The sequence below is a fragment of the Pelophylax lessonae genome (genome assembly GCF_965119305.1).
Source record: "Pelophylax lessonae genome assembly, chromosome: 5".
Lineage (NCBI taxonomy): Eukaryota > Metazoa > Chordata > Amphibia > Anura > Ranidae > Pelophylax > Pelophylax lessonae.
Window position 1 is genome coordinate 424,864,448 of NC_138772.1, and position 19,242 is coordinate 424,883,689.

The following is a 19,242-nucleotide window of genomic DNA, read 5'->3' on the forward strand; positions in this document are numbered from 1 at the left end:
AGGCATACAGTTTGTATGGTTGAATTCACATTGCACAGACATTGCATGTGATCTGCACAGCAATGTGGTGCAAATCACATGAGATGTCTGTATTCGCACAAGTGTGAACCGGGCCTAAGTGTATGAAAAACCTACCTTTACAACTACTTTAAACACTCTCTAAATATATGGTATAATAATACATAATCAAGGCACCTAGCTTCTCTCACTAACAAAAATCTTGGGAAAATCTTTTTAAAGATGGTCCGATGTAATTATACATTATCTATATCTCCTCCTTTCAGACTCAGAACATTTTTTTACCAGATTAACAAGAAACGTCTGCTTTCCAAAGAAAGAAATGTTGTAACTCCAACTTAAAAACTTTGCAAAGTCAATCTTATGCTCCCATTCCTCATCTTAAAGTCCACTTGTTTTTGAAGACTTCTGTGTAAAGGGCCCACACTTAACCAGTTGTATATTTCACATTTATCAAACCCTCATGGTCGAACCATCAGACTTTTTCCCACATTGTGCACAAAAATATGAAGTTTGGCTTAGCTGTAAATTCTTGATCTTGGAGTACAGTACAGGACAGAGGACTTGTATTCATAGACCATGGGTTATACAGTGAGGGAAAAGTATTTGATCCCCTGCTGATTTTGTACGTTTGCCCACTGACAAAATGATCATTCTAGAATTTTAATTGTAGGTTTATTTTTACAGTGAGACCGAACAAAAAAAAATATCCAGAAAAACGGATTTTAAAAAAAATTTATATAATAATTAGCATTTTAATGAGTAAAAAAAAGGATTGGATCACCTGTCAGCAAGATTTCTGGCTCCTAGGTTTCTTCTATACAGGTAACAAGCGGAGATTACGAGCACCCTTTTAACCACTTGCCGACCGCCGCACGACTATCTACGGCGGCGGTCAGCCCCTCACAGGCATGTGAGGGTTTAGGGAGCGAGCGCGCGCCGCCGGAGGCGCGCTCCCGCTCCCGCGTGGTCACGGACCCCCCCGCGCGTGTGACCGGCGGACCCGATCGCCGCCGGCCACTCTGCGATCGGCGGGGGAGAGGGAGAAAGTCAGGCAGCTTGTGTAAACAAGCTGCCTGTCATTCTCCTCTCTGTATGAGAGCTGATCACATGGATCTACTATGTAGATCCATTGATCACTCTGCATACAGTTGAAGCCACAGCCAATCACAGTTGGAATCACGCCCCTAGGGACACACACAGCCCCTCCCTCTCAAATAAAGTTAACCCCTTCACTACCAGTGTATTTTTACAGTAACAGTGCATATATATAGCACTGATTACTGTAGAAATGTCACTGGTAACCCCAAAAGTGTCAAAAATGTCAGTCAAGGGTCCGATCATTCCGCCGCAATGTCGCAGTACCGCAAAAAAAAATCGCAGATCGCCGCCATTACGCGTTAAAAAAAAAAAACAACAGAAATGACAAAAATCTTTCCCTTTGTTAGTAAACGCAATAACTTTTGCGCAAACCAATCAAAATACGCTTTTTGCGATTTTTTTTACCAAACATAGGTAGCATAAAACAAATTGGCCGAAAATATTAAAAAATTTTGATTTTTACATTTTTTTTTGGGGGAATTTCATATAAAAAAAAGGGAAAAATATTGCTATTTTTGCAAAATTTACGCTCTTTTTTTGTTTATAGCGCGTGATCAAAAAATCGCACAGGTGATCAAATACCGCCAAAAGAAAGCTCTGTTTGTGGGAAAAAAAGGACGCCAAATTCGTTTAGGTACAGCATCGCACGACCGCGCAATTGTCCGTTAAAGTCACGCAGTGCCGAATCGCAAAATACCCTCTGGTCGTTTAGCAGCCAAATCCTCCGGGGCTTAAGTGGTTAAAAGGAATGCTCCTAATTTCAGCTTGTTACCTATATAAAAGACACCTGTCCACAGAAGCAAAATCAATCTGATTCTAATCTTTCCACCATGGCTAAGACCAAAGAGCTGTCTAAGGATGTCAGGGACAAGATTGTAGGCCTGCACAAGGCTGGAATAGGCTACAAGACCAATCGCCAAGCAGCTTGGTGAGAGGGAGACAATAGTTGGAGCGATTATTCACAAATGGAAAAAAAACTGTCATCTCACCTCGTGGTGTTTCAAAGATCATGGGAACAGTGAGGAATCAGCCCAGAACTACACGGGAGAATCTGGTCAATGATCTCAAGACAGCTGGGACCATAGTCACCAAGAAAACAATTGGTAACACTACGTCATGAAGGACTGAAATCTTGTAGCACCCACAAGGTCCTCCAACTCAAGAAAGAACATGTACAGGCCCATCTGAGGTTTGTTAATGAACACCTAAGAGGAGAACTGGGTGAAAGCGTTTTGGTCAGATGGGACCAAAATCGAGCTCTTTGGCATCAACTCAACTCACTGTGCTTGGAGGAAGAGCAATGCTGCCTATGACCCCAAGAACACCATCCCCACCATCAAACATGGAGGTGGAAACATGCTTTGGGGGCGTTTTTCTGCTAAAGGAACAGGACAACTTTACCGCATCAAAGGGACGAAGGATGGGGCTATGTACCATCAAATCTTGGGCGGGAACCTCCTTCCCTCAGCCAGGGCATTAGAAATGGGTCTTCAATGGGTATTCCAGCATGACAATGACCCAAAACACATGGCCAAGGAAACAAAGGAGATGCAGTGCTGCAGGCCTGGTACAGGAGATTCTCCTGTACTATGCCCGCAGCACTGCATCTCCTGTACCATGCACGCAGCCCTGCATCTCCTGTACCATGCCCAAAGCCCTGCATCTCCTGCACCATGCCCGCAGCCCCTGTTTTGGGTCTCGTGGTGGTCCGGTTAGGTCCAGTAGCCGCTGCATTCCCGCCCCCCTGGCTTATATTTGAGTCAATATGTTTTCCCAGTTTTTTGTGGTATAATTAGGTGCCTCGGCTTATATTCGGGTCGGCTTATACTCGAGTATATACGGTATGTATTATTCCAATTTTCTGAGATACTGAATTGTGGGTTATTACTAGCTGTAAGCCATAATCATCACAATTAATCTAAATTTAAAATATATCACTCTATGTTTAATGCATCTATATAAAATATGAGTTTTACTTGTTGAACTGAATTACTAAAATAAAATTACCATTTTGATGATATTCTAATTTTATGAGATGCACCTGTACAAATGTGCCATTTACACTGAACGTTTACAGTATTTGAACCAATGCAGTTTGCTTTATGCTAGGTTATTGTAACGTATAATTTCCTTCATGAAATCTTAAATAAAAATATTGAAAAGGAAAATGAAGCTCCTGCTGTTTTTTTCTTCTCCAGGAACTACTTCACAGCATGCAATATTAGGAGACGGGGGGCAGGAGAGAAAGGAAGAGCAGTCAGCTGATATGGGAGAGGAAAGAGCGCAAAGAATGCAAATAAGGAGACATGAAGATGGGTAGAGGTGGAAGAGTAGACCCATACACAGGCAGAGCTGACAATACTGTTTGAAAGTTTATTTCAGGGACAATGTTGTCAGCCTACAACACAAAGTTAGAAATTCCCTACATTTCTGGCAGAATCAACATGTATTTTTACTGTTCATGCATTTGTATTTTGTCCACACATTCACTTTAAATATACCTACATAACATTCTAAATGGACAAAATAAATATAAAAAATTCTGCCAGTGGTATGCAATAATTAAAGATATTGTAAATATTTAAGCAAATCAAAAAAAAAAATTTAAAAGGAAAGACACTAGCATTTGTTGCATTTTGTAATTAGGAACTGTGACTTCATGACACTTGATCTTCTGAACAAGAAGAACAAATCACCTGTCAGTTCTGACATTAGCTTTCTGAGTGCAGAACACAGAGCTCATTTAAAAGTTGAGAACATTTATATGAAAGGAAAATTATAACATTCCCAGAAAGCTCTCTGTACACAGACAAGAAGTCTGTAGAGCAAAGCACTTAACACACTGACACTACCAAGAAAAATTATTTTGCTTGGTAAAATTTGTCAGTTGTCAAAAAATAAATTAAATAAAACGTTTGCCAACCTTTACAGGCAGAGGTGGTAGACCTCTACCACTACCAATCTTGATAGTTTGACTGGCTAACAAAATCACAAAACTACAAATTACAGCCGTTTCAGGGTAGTACCAGTGTAAAAACAAACTGTGGAAAGGAAGAAATCTGCTTGTACTGCGCAGAAAAGGATTTCTAATTCAGGTCCTGCCATTTCAATAAGAGTGATATAGTCAACGGGATACATCTGAGAATACAGTTTTCCCAAAAATTAGGTCTTCAAGCCATGCATTCTTATACAACAAAAGAGTGCAATTGTCCCTTAGGCCTGGTTCACGCTAGTGCGATTTCAGATGCAACTTGTCACACAAAATCGCATTATATGTTTTTCAATGGTAAGAAAAATAATACCAATTACTTAAGGTCCTGGATAGAGGTGGCCATCATCCCTAGGAATATGAAACTGAAAAAATACCCCCTTAGGGAAAAAATCAGGCTGGATGTAGGAGTGAAAAAGAGGGGACAGCGCTCAATGATTTATTTGTGTGTGAATCGGATTCTAATCAATCATTCCTAGTAAATGAATAAATAATTAAATATATAAACCACAAAAAACAATAATTAAATCTATCAAATGGGTTTCCCCCAAAAGTGCTTAAACTTTAAAAGTGATAGTGCATATAATAAATAAATTAGGTTAAATATATAGTCCTCGTGTCTTCAAAGTGCAGGTGCAGCGTGCAACAAACAAATCTGAGTGATTGTAATTGAAGTGCTTCGTGTTCAGCAAAGCTGCATTTCTTCATGCAAATAGGGGAAAGGGGAATCTGTCACCGAGTGCCCAGCTCACTTACCGGACGACCCCTTGGGGTCTAGCATTGGTAAGTGGTATATTTAAGAATTCCCGGTATCTCTTTCAGACTTGCGTCTCCCCGCTGTATTGTATCCGGGATTTCCTTCTACTGTTTGGAGAGGGCTGGATAGGGATTCCGGTGTATACCCCCTTCAGACCACGTACGGTGGTTTCAATAGGTCATAAAAAAGCAAGGAAGCTCATGGTGTAGTATGTATAACTTCAGAATTTAATCAAATAGTAGTCACTTACATTTTAGTAACAGAGGAACAGCTGATTCAATGGAAACTCATTTGATAGATTTAATTATTAAATTGTTTTTTGTGATTTGTGGTTTATATATTTAATTATTTATTCATTTACTAGGAATGATTGATTAGAATCAGATTCACACACAGATAATCATTGAGCGCTGTCCCCTCTTTTTCACAATTTTCACAACCCACTGTTTATTTTTGACTAGCTGCTCAATCTTTTTTGGTATTAATTTAAATATATAAATCTCACTATTCCAATACCTAGGCGCGATCACGTGAGTAATTATTACTCACACTTTGTTCTGGATGTAGGAGTCAAAGGCTCTCAAGCTCAATGTAAATGCAATATCCGATAGCTCAATCTGAACCAGATTGAGCTGCTGGCTATCGCGTTTACATTGAACTTGAGAGTCTTTGACTCTTACATCCAGCCTGATTTTTTCCCTCATGGGAACACATACACCCAGAGGATCCATCAATATTTCAGGTGATTCAATCACATCTTACCACTATCCAACATCTGGCCAACCTTGGGGATCATTTGGGGATCGTTGTGAAACCATGTATTTCTGGATGGCTGAGATGTATCCATTATAGACCACCTGCTACCACCATACTGCTCTGGCATTCTCATTGTAAACTGTCTTTTTGGCTTTTAATATACACTGCTTTTTGTCTTCTCACAAAATATCTCTATTTGGGGTAATTTTGTAAACCTCTATCTTCTGTACCCCTAAAGAAAGGTGGCAATCACCTGAAACGTGTCAGGCACTAGAGGAACACCCACCCCATCAAATGAAGTTGTAATACAATTTGTATCAAGACTGTTTATAGTCGTGATATTTATTTTATTTTTTTTTATTCATTGTGTTTTAATTGCATGACACATGTAGTATGTGTAACCATGTATATATACTGAACAAGTTTTATATGTAACAATAAACATTTATATTTTTTTTTATTTTGGTTAGCGGTCGCCTTTATAACCCCATATACCTATGGGGGTATTTTATTTTGGTATTCAATGGGGTAAATTCACATGAATGCAACTCAGCACCAAGTGATTTTGGGAAAGGTTCCTGTACTATGTTGGTGTGATTTGAGTGCAATGTTAGCCCCATAGAATAGACAAACCTTCTTAAAGTTGCATTCAAGTATCATTACATAATCACACTTAAAGTTGGATCAAAACTGTATGGCAGTAGTGTGAACCTAGCCTTAATGGCTCTTTAAACTCTTTACTCATATGATTTAACTGATATGTCAATAGGATACGAATAGAATAGAATATGGTTTCCCCAATAAATGAGGTCTTCAAGCCATGCATTCTCATACAACAAAACAGTGCCATTGTCCTTTCTCTTTAAACACTTTACTCATTTGATTAGAAAATCATTTTCTCTTTGACTATTGATTATAAAGTTCTTCCTCTAACAGGGGATACCATAGATAAATGTCTGCATGAAAAAGAACTACAAAGAAAATAATCCACCCAGTGGCATCATCTTGGGTGATTTACATATTTGCATAATTAACACTTTGTCCTTTACCTGATTACCTCTTCCTGTGAATAAAAAAAAAGTTAAAATGTAAAAAGCTAAAAAAAAAAGTTTAATGAAAAGTAAACATTGTGTACCATGTATATAAGTTACCATTATCATCAAAATACATCAATCAAGCAAATTAGATTCTTGGTTCAATTTGTTTTACAGATTAATTAAAATGTCATCATTAGTCAAAGTGATAAGGGCAAGGAAGCAAAAGCATTGTCCCAGAAATAATCTAAATGAATATTCATTTTATACAACAAAGAAAGCAGCAAGAACAGAGTGGCTGCTTAGATTTTTTTTTTCACCTGGTAAAGAGAACCATTTTATAACTGAACATTGTACCAGTCTAAGCAGGCTAGGATAATAGCAGTGCAGTATTAACTGGTGTAGTAACCTCAGCATTTATGATGAGCAGAGGGAAGGAAATTTCATGACTGGTTTTGTACAGTACTTAATGATACACTATATATTTTATACAAAACTGGTATTTATATAGCATGGACAATTTATACTGTATATTATACATTTAAATCAGTCCCTGCCTTCAGGGTCCCTAACTCACATTCATACATACACATAACATTGCCAATTTAGAAAGGAGCCAATAATTACCATACCAGCATGTCTTTGGAGTGTTAAAAAAAAATCCACACAAGCACAAGAAGTACATGCAAACTCCAGGCAGGTAAGGTTGTGGTGTTACATATATACATTTACTTTTTTTTTTTTTTTCAATACACACAAACGCTGCATTAATAGAACTGTACAAATGGCAAACGTATAGGATCATAAAAAAAGTCAAACTTTTTGAAGACAAATCTACATATTTGCACAATGGTATACTATTATACCCAATGAAATGATTCTAACAATTGAAGTTAAAAAATGTTTTCTCTGTGCTGACACACAGCAGATTGGAGCTATCAGACTAAAGGGGACAAACCAGCAAAGGGACAGTTTTAATCTTGCATACTCCTTACCTGGAGCATGTCATCCACCATAGTTAAAATGTACTGCACGGTCTGTTCCTTTGAAATGTGGGTCATCAAGTTAATGAAGGTTTTAGCACACTGTAAAGAAAAAATATGCTTAAAAGATGGTGAAAAGTGCATGTAGCAACATTTAGACATTAACATTAATGACATCATTTACTTCATATTACCAACTGTTCAGTTATTTATTATTTTCAATCTGTTTGCATTACTGGTTACACTTCTAATCATAATTAGTATATAAATAGTTAAATGACTCATTTAAGTGCAATAAAACTAGGATTACAGTATTGGGTGGATGGCTTTTAATGCAACACATTGACTGCTTAAATGCAGGCATTTAGTCATGATTGCAATGTTTGTTCATCTTCAAAAATGTATTTTTATGCATGTGTAAAGCCCTGAAGCTTCAGTGTGTACCCAGCTTTAGATTCTGGGTGAGTGGGGTTCACCAAGTCAGACAGCTTTTGGAATATTGGGTGTTGTAAAAATAATGACTTTACATTTGACGGTTGTCCTTTAAACCAGTGATTCTCAAACTTTTTTTTTTTTAGTCGCGACACCTTTTAAAATTATGCACAATGTCGAGGCACCCCATTCCAAAATTAAAAAACTAAAAACAAATAGTTTTAAATATCCCAGCAGCATCCACACACGTGGGCCATCCAACCTTTGCAAACTAGTATGCATTAGTACTCTAGCATTTCTCTTCTTACTCAGCTTCTCTCCTTTTCTCTGCTAATTTGACCCCGGTGATGACAGAGGGGCTGGGAAGGTACAAAAAAAAAAAAAAAAAAGTTATGTGCAGGCATCCAACAACCAATGTTGTCATTGTAACGCTGCACAATAAAAACCTATGGCTTTGTGCAACAAAAAGGCAGGCGTGATCCACTTGCTGGATTGTTGGCAAATTTTGGAAAATTATTGGCAATTTTGCTAAGACTTTTTATTTTTTACTACTTTTTTTCCAAGATGACTTGTCTGTATTCTGACAGGAAAAACTGGATTGCCAGTTTTTAAATTAGTGTGTGTGTTCAAATTGGCTAAGAGGGGAAAAACAGACCAAAACTATTGGAACTTCGCTAACTTCTGGGTCTGCAGAGGAATCACCGAAAAAATAACAACCTTGTCAATCACACCACCCTCCAAAAGAATCAACATGCTGGCATGCCCGTTGATACCCACAGACCAAAGATCCAACCAACTGGTAGGAGTTCCCAACCAGTCTCCCACTTGGGATAAATATTACACAGGAGGTCTACTGTTGTGAAATTGGTTTTGAATGACATCTTTGTCTGAAGGTTTTCATTTTTTCAGTTCATGAAATCGCTAGTAGTAGGTAGCTACATTTAAATGGAATTGATAAGTATTGTTGAAGATGTTTCTATATTCCTCTAAGGGGCTTTTTTCAGTTCAAATGTGTGCTGAAAACCCACCTTAGAATACCCACCTTCCACGAAGTCTGTGGCAGGTGTCAACTGCCTGAGTTGTGTGAGTGAAGGTATAAAAATTGTCAATAAATTGTCAAATGGCTAAGGTAAAGATGTTAAAAACGGCTTATATTTAGGTTAAGGTGTTTGTAAACCTAAGTCAGGGAATCAAAGCACATGTATCTGCAATGTTTACTTACCTCTCTCCAAAGCTCTAAGTGTAGTTTCTCTCTGATGCTTTGTTCCTCTGTTATTAGCTTGAGTCACTACTGAGATGTTTCCCCAACCCATGAGATCAATTTGTGTCCGGGGGGGGGGGGGGGGGATGTTTAACATTACAGGAAAGTTAAATTTTGTGTGACTATAGCAGTTAAATAAATAAGACCTACCTGATTGCCTTCAGCTGTTAGTATTGCTTTCTTTTCTTCCGTATTGGATTTTTCAAACCTTAAAATAAATTCACAGTCCTCTCCAGAAATCATCTGACCCCTGTAAGAAATTCAGCATTGTAAGACTAAAACAATTTAGAAAAACTGTCATAAAGACGGTGTGACATTTATGACCCATTCAGACAGCATGAAGCTGGTTATCCTTCACTTCAAGTTCATAGAATTGCTAAGTGAAATTCAATTTTCACATACATTGCAATATCAATGACTGCTAGCCTTAAAGCTGGGAAACTGTAAATATACACCATACATTTTTAACGTTTTTTATTAAACCATAGATGTCTACCATTTATGAAAGTGTGTGTAAAAGATATTTAGATAAAGTAATATTAAAGCTTGTTTTTTTTTTTTTTTTTTTTTTTTAACAACAAACATTGTAATACTTACCTGCTCTCGAGCAGTGCCCCCCAGAGAAAGCCGCTTGTTTTGGGGGCACCGCTGCATTCTCGCTCCCAAGCCACTGCTCTGCGCATCCATAAGACACAGAGCTGGGGCCCAGCCCCCCCCCCCCCAGCTCTCTCCTCATTGGCTCACTGGCTGTGATTGACAGCAATGGGAGCCAATAGGCTCCTAGTGCTGTCTCAGCCAATGAGGAGGGATAGTCTCCATACAGCGGAGGCTATCGTGAACATCGCTGGACCAGAGGAGGGTCAGGGGGCATGCTGAACACAGAAGGTTTTTCACCTTCATGCATAGAATGCGCAAAGAAAAAAACCTTCAGTCGTTAGAACCATTTTAAGTTTACATACAACAATAACGTAGCTAGGGATCCTACCATTACAGTCAACTAGGATATCCCTCTTGCTAGCCCATCTAAACAGTCCCAGTGCATAGAGTAGCCTCTTTATTACTTCCTTTACCCAAGTTATAGCTCTCTTAGGCCTCTTGCATACTGCAGCTTGAAAAAAAACTCAGTACAGCGTTTTTTTTTTTTTTTACTGATTTTTACAAAAAAAAAGGCGAGTAAACAAGCACTGCATATGCTAGAGCAGAAAATCCAAAAAAAAAAGAAAGAAAGAGAAAGATTTGCATTTCTGGTCAGTATTGTTTGCCGGTATGCTCAAATGTGTGCATAGGAGCATAAATATTAATACATTTTTCCTAGAAATGTATTGTGTGTGCGAATGCGCATACTGTATACATAAAAATATGCACATAAATACGTGCAAAACAAACGCCTGAAATTACGTAAAAAAAAGCAGATTCTCAAACATCATTACTATGTGCAAAAGGCCTAAAATAACAGCTATGAAAATGCATTGTAAAACACCATTTTATTTATTTTACTCAATGTGATTCTAAAGTCACCATGTGACTTTACAAGTATCCCCTTCGGGTATTTTGTCATTAACAACAGTGCATTTGTTTTTTTAAAGTGAAAGGGCTAAATACTTTTTCTCACACTGTGCGGTCACGTGATCCCCCTGTGCTGGCCGGCCCCAATCTATAGAGAGAAGCGGGAAGGACCGAGATTTCCCTGTGACGTCAGCCGCCAAGCACCGAAAAGGTGTGTATAATGATTTTTGCTTTACAGGGTTAGATAGATTAGTCTTAGAATGTGTAAAAAGTACACAAAGCATCCAGCGCTCTTCTGACCAATGTATTGGCAATTAGCCCATGGATAAGCACACAAAAGGGGTTTATTTACTAAAGCTAGAGAGGGAAAAATTAGTCACACAATTCTGCAGAGAAACCAATCATCTTCCAGGTTTTTCTCATTCATTGATGTGCGCTGATGAGGCGGCACTGATCGGCCCTGATAGGCACTGGTAGGCTGCACTGTTGGGCACTGATAACGCAGCACTGATAATGCAGCACGGATGGGCAATACTGAAGGGCACTGGTAGGTGGCGCTGAAGGGCACTAATAGGGGGCACTCATGGGCACAAATAGGTGGCACTGATGGGCAATGATAGGCACTGGTAGGGGACACTTATGATGGGGCACTGATAAGCACTGATAGGTGACACTGGTAGGTGGTGCTGGTGGGCACTGGTAGATGGCACTGGTAGGTGGCACTGGTGAGCACTTGTGGGCACTGGGGGCACAAATTATCCCTCTCCACTTCGGGGGCCGATGTCCCTCTGACAGCAGCCGGCGATCGTTGTTTTTTTCTCCTCACACTAGCAGTGTGAGGAGAAAAAAAAACAGCTGATCGCCGGCTGCTGTTTCCTTTACATATGGCTGACAGCTGATCACGTGGTAAGGGGGGGCAGGATCACCCCCGATCTGGGATCAGGCGAGTCTCATGGACTCGCCGATTACAGAGCGAGCCGGGCGCGCTCCACAGGGAGCGCGCAGGCCGCTCGTTGCCGAGAGGACGTCATTGTACGCCCTCTGGCAATTCAGGTCTGCGCTGTAGCGCGGACGCCAAGTAGTTAAACAAGCTAAGGTTAGAAGCCAACTGGTTTCTCTGCAGAACTGACTAATTTTGACCTCTCTAGCTTTTGTAAATAAACTCCAAAAGTGTCATAGCTCACATTTAACTCTAAACTGAAAACCTGTAAGGCCCCTCGGCAAGCGGATCTGCCTGCTCAGCAAGGGATCTGTCCACTGATCCCCGCTGAGCATGCAGGTGGCAGGTCTGTATTTGCTCCGCTATGCAGAGTGTACACAGACACAGCTTGCTCTTCTCTATGGGGCAGTCAGATGGAAACAGACTGCCTGTTCGTTTTCCATCCAACTGTCATTTGATCTGATCAGCCAGACGGATGGGAAACAGATCCCCATCTGTCAGTTTTTAGCGGCCCAGATTGGATGCTGGCGGGTGCAGTCGACGCGTTTGTTGACATCCGCCACTCCATAGTGAGCTATAGATCGGGTCCTCCTTAAAAACCGACAGGCTGACCCGATCGGTCCTGTGAAAGGTCCTTTTAAAGCCTTGCCTTTAGACAATTTTGGGCACCGTAGTTTGTCTCCATTTCACAGGTGCATCCAATTTTAAATCTTTATGTTTCGTATGTATTTACGCTACATCACCTTTTACCAAGAAATTGGATATTATATTGTGTGCGTGTATGCTAAAACTCATTTAGGTGTATGTTTCCTAAAAAATTGTGTTTGTTAACCACTTAAGCCCTGGAGGATTTGGCTGCTAAAAGACCAGGGGGTATTTTGCGATTCAGCACTGCGTGACTTTAACGGACAATTGCGCGGTCGTGCGACGCTGTACCTAAACAAATTTGACGTCCTTTTTTTCCCCACAAACAGAGCTTTCTTTTGGTGGTATTTGATCACCTGTGCGATTTTTTGATCACGCGCTATAAACAAAAAAAAGAGTGTCAATTTTGCAAAAATAACAATATCTTTCACATTTTTTTTTATATGAAATTCCCAAAAAAAAAAGTAAAAATAAAAAATTTTTAACATTTTCGGCCAATTTGCTACATATGTTTGGTAAAAAAAATCGCAAAAAGCGTATTTTGATTGGTTTGCGCAAAAGTTATCGCGTTTACTAACAAAGGGAACGTATATGTACTTGCGGCGGTCGGCAAGTGGTTAAACAGTGGCACAAATATCATGCAACATTTAAAAAGCTACAAAAGCCACCAATTTAGTCTCCAGGGCTTCTGCTTTCAGAAAATATATGTTTGGGGGTTCCAAGTACTTTTCTAGCAAAAAAAAATGCTGATTTTAACATGTATATAAAAAAAAATGTCAAAATTGTCCCAGACAGCAAGCGGTTAAAATTCCTGGAAGATGTATTTTCCTCTGGTTCCTTTAAATCACTGCTACATAGTTGCTCCAGTCACATGTGAACAGAGAGGTGAAGGCTCGGCATGGTGGTGTCACTCTGCCTGCTATGCAGCAGCAGGGATGTGAGATTTATCACAGTACATACCAGAATTACAAAGAGTTTAGCAGGTAAAATGGTTCATAAATATTTATTTTAATTGTGGATTTAGCTATCCCATTAAATGTTCTCTTTAATATTTGTTGAACAAATAATTAATTACCATTTACAATTTCATTTTTCAGCAAGGACCCATTACTACACAATATGTGGAAAGGAAAAAACAGGTTCAGGGATTTATCTTAAATATAAGCAATGGAACAAGCTAAACAAAAGTATTTTTTTCTTGTGATGTAAAGTTCAGAAGATGGCCTTCCATTTTCAACAATTTCCGCTTTTTCATCAAATAAACTATAGAAAGACCTCCTCTGGAAACATTCAGTCAAACACCCACGCAGCGTCGCCTCAATCAATAGCTGCATGCGGTTACATTCGTGAAAGTCTTTCACAGCAGCACTGGGACCTATCAGCAAATTTCTTTCCGCACACAGACACAGCATCAGATCCATCAATTTTCTAAAATGATTATGGAAAATGATTATTCACTTGTTTTTCTCATTAGAAAGGATGGGCCAGAAAAGAGTACATTGGGTGGTCAGAAATCATGTCCATCTGCTCATTGTTCGAACTGTGCGAGGAAGCAGGGGTACAGAATAATTCCTTCTTTAGTCTAAGCACAAGACAAATGGTTATAATGGATTTGATATGAATGTTTTTTTTACATTCTACCAAAAATAAAAAGAAATCTAGTGTATGCTGTCTTGTTTATGCCAAAATGCTTTTCCAGTTTAGAACTGCTCCTTTTACCTTGCTATAAAAAAACTGCTTGTTCAATTACATCTGGGGGAAAAGAGATTTAATCTACACATATGGAAAGGCTTCTTCACAGTAAGAGCTGTGGAAATGTGGGATAAACTCCCTCAGAAACTAGTTCCAGACAATTTAGTATATTTATTTTGGTTGCACAAGATATAACTGGAAATGATCATTTACAGTGGGTACGAAAAGTATTCAGACCCCCTTAAATTTTTCACTCTTTGTTATATTGCAGCCATTTGCTAAAATCATTTAAGTTCATTCTTCTTCCTCATGAATGTACACACAGCTCCCCATATTGACGGAAAAACACAGAATTGTTGACATTGTTGCAGATTTATTAAAAAAAAAAAAAAAAAAACTGAAATATCACATGGTCCCAAGTATTCAGACCCTTTGCCGTGACACTCCTATATTTAACTCAGGTGCTTTCCATTTCTTCTGATCATCCTTGAGATGGTTCTACACCTTCATTTGAGTCCAGCTGTGTTTGATTATACTGATTGGACTTGATTAGGAAAGCCACACACCTGTCTATATAAGACCTTCCAGATCACAATGCATGTCAGAGCAAATGAGAATCATGAGGTCAAAGGAACTGCCTGAAGAGCTCAGAGACAGAATTGTGGCAAGGCACAGATCTGGCCAAGGTTACAAAAAGATTTTTGCTGCACTTAAGGTTCCTAAGAGCACAGTGGCCTCCATAATCCTCAAATGGAAGACGTTTGGGACGACCAGAACCCTTCCTAGAGCTGGCCGTCCGGCCAAACTGAGCTATCGGGGGAGAAGAGCCTTGGTGAGAGAGGTAAAGAAGAACCCAAAGATCACTGTGGCTGAGCTCCAGAGATGCAGTCAGGAGATGGGAGAAAGTTGTAGAAAGTCAACCATCACTGCAGCCCTCCACCAGTCGGGGCTTTATGGCAGAGTGGCCCGACGGAAGCCTCTCCTCAGTGTAAGACACATGAAAGCCCGCATGGAGTTTGCTAAAAAACACCTGAAGGACTCCAAGATGGAGAGAAATAAGATTCTCTGGTCTGATGAGACAAAAATAGAAATTTTTGGCCTTAATTCTAAGCAGTATGTGTGGAGAAAACCAGGCACTGCTCATCACCTGTCCAAAACAGTCCCAACAGTGAAGCATGGTGGTCGCAGCATCATGCTGTGGGGGTGTTTTTCAGCTGCAGGGACAGGACGACTGGTTGCAATCGAGGGAAAGATGAATGCGGCCAAGTACAGGGATATCCTGGACAAAAACCTTCTCCAGAGTGCTCTGGACCTCAGACTGGGCCGAAGGTTTACCTTCCAACAAGACAATGACCCTAAGCGCACAGCCCAGCCAGAGCCCTGACTTAAACCCAATTGAGCATCTCTGGAGAGACCTAAAAATGGCTGTCCACCAACGTTTACCATCCAACCTGACAGAACTGGAGAGGATCTGCAAGGAGGAATGGCAGAGGATCCAGATCCAGGTGTGAAAGACTTGTTGCATCTTTCCCAAAAAGACTCCTGGCTGTATTAGATCAAAAGGGGGCTTCTACTAAATACTGAGCAAAGGGTCGGAATACTTAGGACCATGTGATATTTCAGTTTTTCTTTTTTAATAAATCTGCAACAATGTCAACAATTCTGTGTTTTTCTGTCAGTATGGGGTGCTATGTGTACATTCATGAGGAAGAAGAATGAACCTAAATGCTTTTAGCAAATGGCTGCAATATAACAAAGAGTGAAAAATTTAAGGGGGTCTGAATACTTTTCGTACCCACTGTATAGGTAAAAACACCAGAGATTGTCAATTCAGGGAATATCCCATTGCCTTGGGTGGGGTCTTGAATCATATACGGGATCCGTATATGAATGTTTTCTATTTTATTTTTTTTAACCTATGTAATAGGTGTTTACTGAAAACATATTATTAAAGGCCAGTTCACACCATGATGTGTGTGATCCTGTGCGATTCACATACAACTCGGGTACAGTTCAATTTCAGCCTATAAACTTAAATGGGCTGAAATTGCGCTGCACCGCACAAAAAATTGTGCGTGCACTACTTTATAAAACACACAGCACCTGGATCACATGGTACTATTGTAACATATGATCCATTGCAGGCAAACACACTGCGTTTTGAGACCTGTGTTGGGGGGGTGTCGTTAAGTTATTAACACCCCCAGGAGATCACAAGTGCGGGCCCGCAGATGAAGACGGAATGACGAAACACGTCCGCAGCATCACGTGGCCTCTGTGACTTAAGTGTGCGATGGCTCTCTGGAGACCTTCAACGGACTTGGGGGACGTCAGCAAGTAGCGGTGAGGAACACTGTGACGCTGGTCACACTTTGATACGGAATGCTGCTATTTTATTTATGCTTTGTAAGTGCAATTATTGGGGGTTAATGGGGCAATAAAGTTGTAATGGTTTTACACTATGTTCCACATCCCATTTTTTACATGCACTTGGTTGGATGGATAATCTGCCTATGGGGGATTTAAGTGACGCTGGCAATCTTCTATATTTGGTCTGTTTTGCTGGATACTTATCAAGGTGCATTTATGTCCATTATCTGGTGAGTTGCTTTTCAAAGGGGGATGAGTACTTTGGTGAGGTGGAGACACTGACGGACTTTTGGTGCTGCAATAAGCCCTGTGATTTCTTCCTTCATACATCAACAAAAAACGGTGCAGCGCTCATGTAATAAAATCCTAATAAAATATAGAATAACTATAATGAAATAAAAGTCCCAATGTGAGTTTGATTGTGATCATGCACAGGACAGACAAAGATGTGCTCCGCTCAGTGAGTCCTCCACCCGGTCTCACTATCTCCTCACCTCAATATATGCCGCTGTTTTACCAGACGGGCTGTTACAGCAGGATATCATTTCCAAAGATAGCGTGATGATGTTCCCAAGCACTCGAAGCAAATGGCTGCAGATCCTCCTCAAACACTCCACTAAGCACCGGACTTTAATAATGGTATACCCATTCACTTCTATGAGACTTCCACGCAGCCAAACATAGAAAGAAATCCGGACATAGAGTTTTATCCTTAAACACTCAGTTTATTTGTAAAACATGAATAAAAATTACCTGACAAGGCACTGTGAGACTGAATGAGTTTGTGCATAACGTAGGGACACTTCCTGATGCCAATGGATGGCGGGTGACGTCACCGGCCCCTCCCCCTCCGTACGCGTTACGTCCCTGGGCAGGACTTTGTCCAAACACTATGTCCGGATTTCTTTCTATGTTTCGCTGCGTGGAAGTCTCATAGAAGTGAATGTGTATACTATTATTAAAGTCCGTTGCTTAGTGGAGTGTTTAAGGAGGATCTGCAGCCATTTGCTTCGAGTGCTTGGGAACATCATCACGCTATCTTTGGAAAGGATATACTGCAGTAATAGCCCGTGTGGTAAAACAGGGGCATATATTGAGGTGAGGAGATAGTGTGACCGGGTGGAGGACTCACTGAGCGGAGCACATCCTTGTCTGTCCTGTGCATGATCACAATCAAACTCACATTGGGACTTTTATTTCATTATAGTTATTCTATATTTTATTAGGATTTTATTACATGAGCGCTGCACCGTTTTTTGTTTAGGTTTGCTTTCTAGGGATTTTTGATTTATTGACCCTTGGTGCTTAGCAGCTTAGAAAGTTAGGGGTCGGCTGCGCAGATTTATTTATTTTTGTATTTCCTTCATACATCACCTGTCACGTTGGGACTCACTGCGATTATCGTTCTATGGACTGTTATTATGAACTCCTAGATGTTCTTTTAGTTTATTTATAGTGCTGCCTGTGTTGTTGTGATTTTCATTTACTTAGCACATTTTTTCCATGATGCTATATCGCCAACCCTTTTGAGTCAGGTGACAATTGGCTTGCTGAGACTTCTGATGCAGTTGCGTTTCACGGGTTACCACCTGCTTCTTCAGGAAAGCAAGTTACAGTCAAGCTATAAAATTTAGAACACATATAGTTAACAAAATCTACACTGTGATTGTGGATTTCCATGTACAGCCAAAGACATATGCGCTCCACATACCTCAGCATACACTACCGTTAAAAAGTTTGGGGTGACATAGAAATGTCCTTATTTTTGAAAGACAAGCACCTTTTTTTCAATGAAGAGGACATTAAATTATTCAGAAATACAGTCTACACATTGTTAATGTGGTAAAGGACTATTCTAGCTGGAAACAGCTGATTTTTAATGGAATATCTACACAGGTGTACAGAGGCTCATTTCCAGCAACCATCACTCCTTTGTTCCAATGGTACATTGTGTTAGCTAATCGTGTTAAAAGGCTAATTGATGATTACAAAACCCTTGTGCAATTATGTTAGCACAGCTAAAAACTATTGTGCTGATTAGAGAAGCTAAAAAACTGGCCTTCCTTCGAGCTAGTTGAGTATCTGGAGCATCAGCATTTGTGGGTTTGATTATACTCTCAAAATGGCCAGAAAAAGAGAACTTTCTTCTGAAACTCAACAGTCTATTCTTTTTCTGAGAAATGAAACTATTCCATGCGAGGAATCGCCAAGACACTGAAAATTTCCTACAAGGGTGTGTACTACTCCCTTCAGAGAACAGAACAAATGGACTCTAACCAGAATAGAAAGAAAATCGGGAGGCCCCGGTGCACAACCAAGCAAGAGGACAAGTACATTAGAGTCTCTAGTTTAAGAAATTGACGCCTCACAGGTCCTCAACTGGCAGCTTCATTAAATGGTACCCGCAAAATGCCAGTCTCAACGTCCACAGTTAAGAGGCAACTCCGGGATGGTGGCCTTCTAGGCAGAGTGGCAAAGAAAAAGCCATACCTGAGACTGCCCAATAAAAGTAAAATATTAAGATGGGCAAAAGAACACAGACATTGGACAGAGGAAGATTGGAAAAAAAGTGTTATGGACTGGCGAATCTAAGTTTGAGGTGTTTGGATCACACAGAAGAACATTTGTAAAACGCAGAACAGGTGAACAGATGCTGGAGGAGTGCCTGCGCCATCTGTCAGGCATGGTGAAGGTAATGTGATGGTCTGGGGCTGCTTTGGTTCTGGTAAAGTGGGAGATTTGTACAAGGTAAAAGGGA

General features: G+C 40.1%; 1 protein-coding gene across 1 annotated transcript in view; it reads right to left on the reverse strand.

The window, feature by feature from the left end:
• The window catches only part of ATP6V1H (ATPase H+ transporting V1 subunit H), a 167,206-nt gene that overhangs the window by 119,826 nt on the left and 28,138 nt on the right, over positions 1-19,242 (reverse strand). Inside the window, exons 3-4 of the mRNA XM_082258604.1 lie at positions 9,482-9,581; positions 7,651-7,740 (exon numbers count right to left, since the gene is read on the reverse strand). Of these exons, the coding sequence (XP_082114730.1) occupies positions 7,651-7,740; positions 9,482-9,581 (190 nt within the window). The remainder of the gene's footprint in view (positions 1-7,650; positions 7,741-9,481; positions 9,582-19,242) is intronic.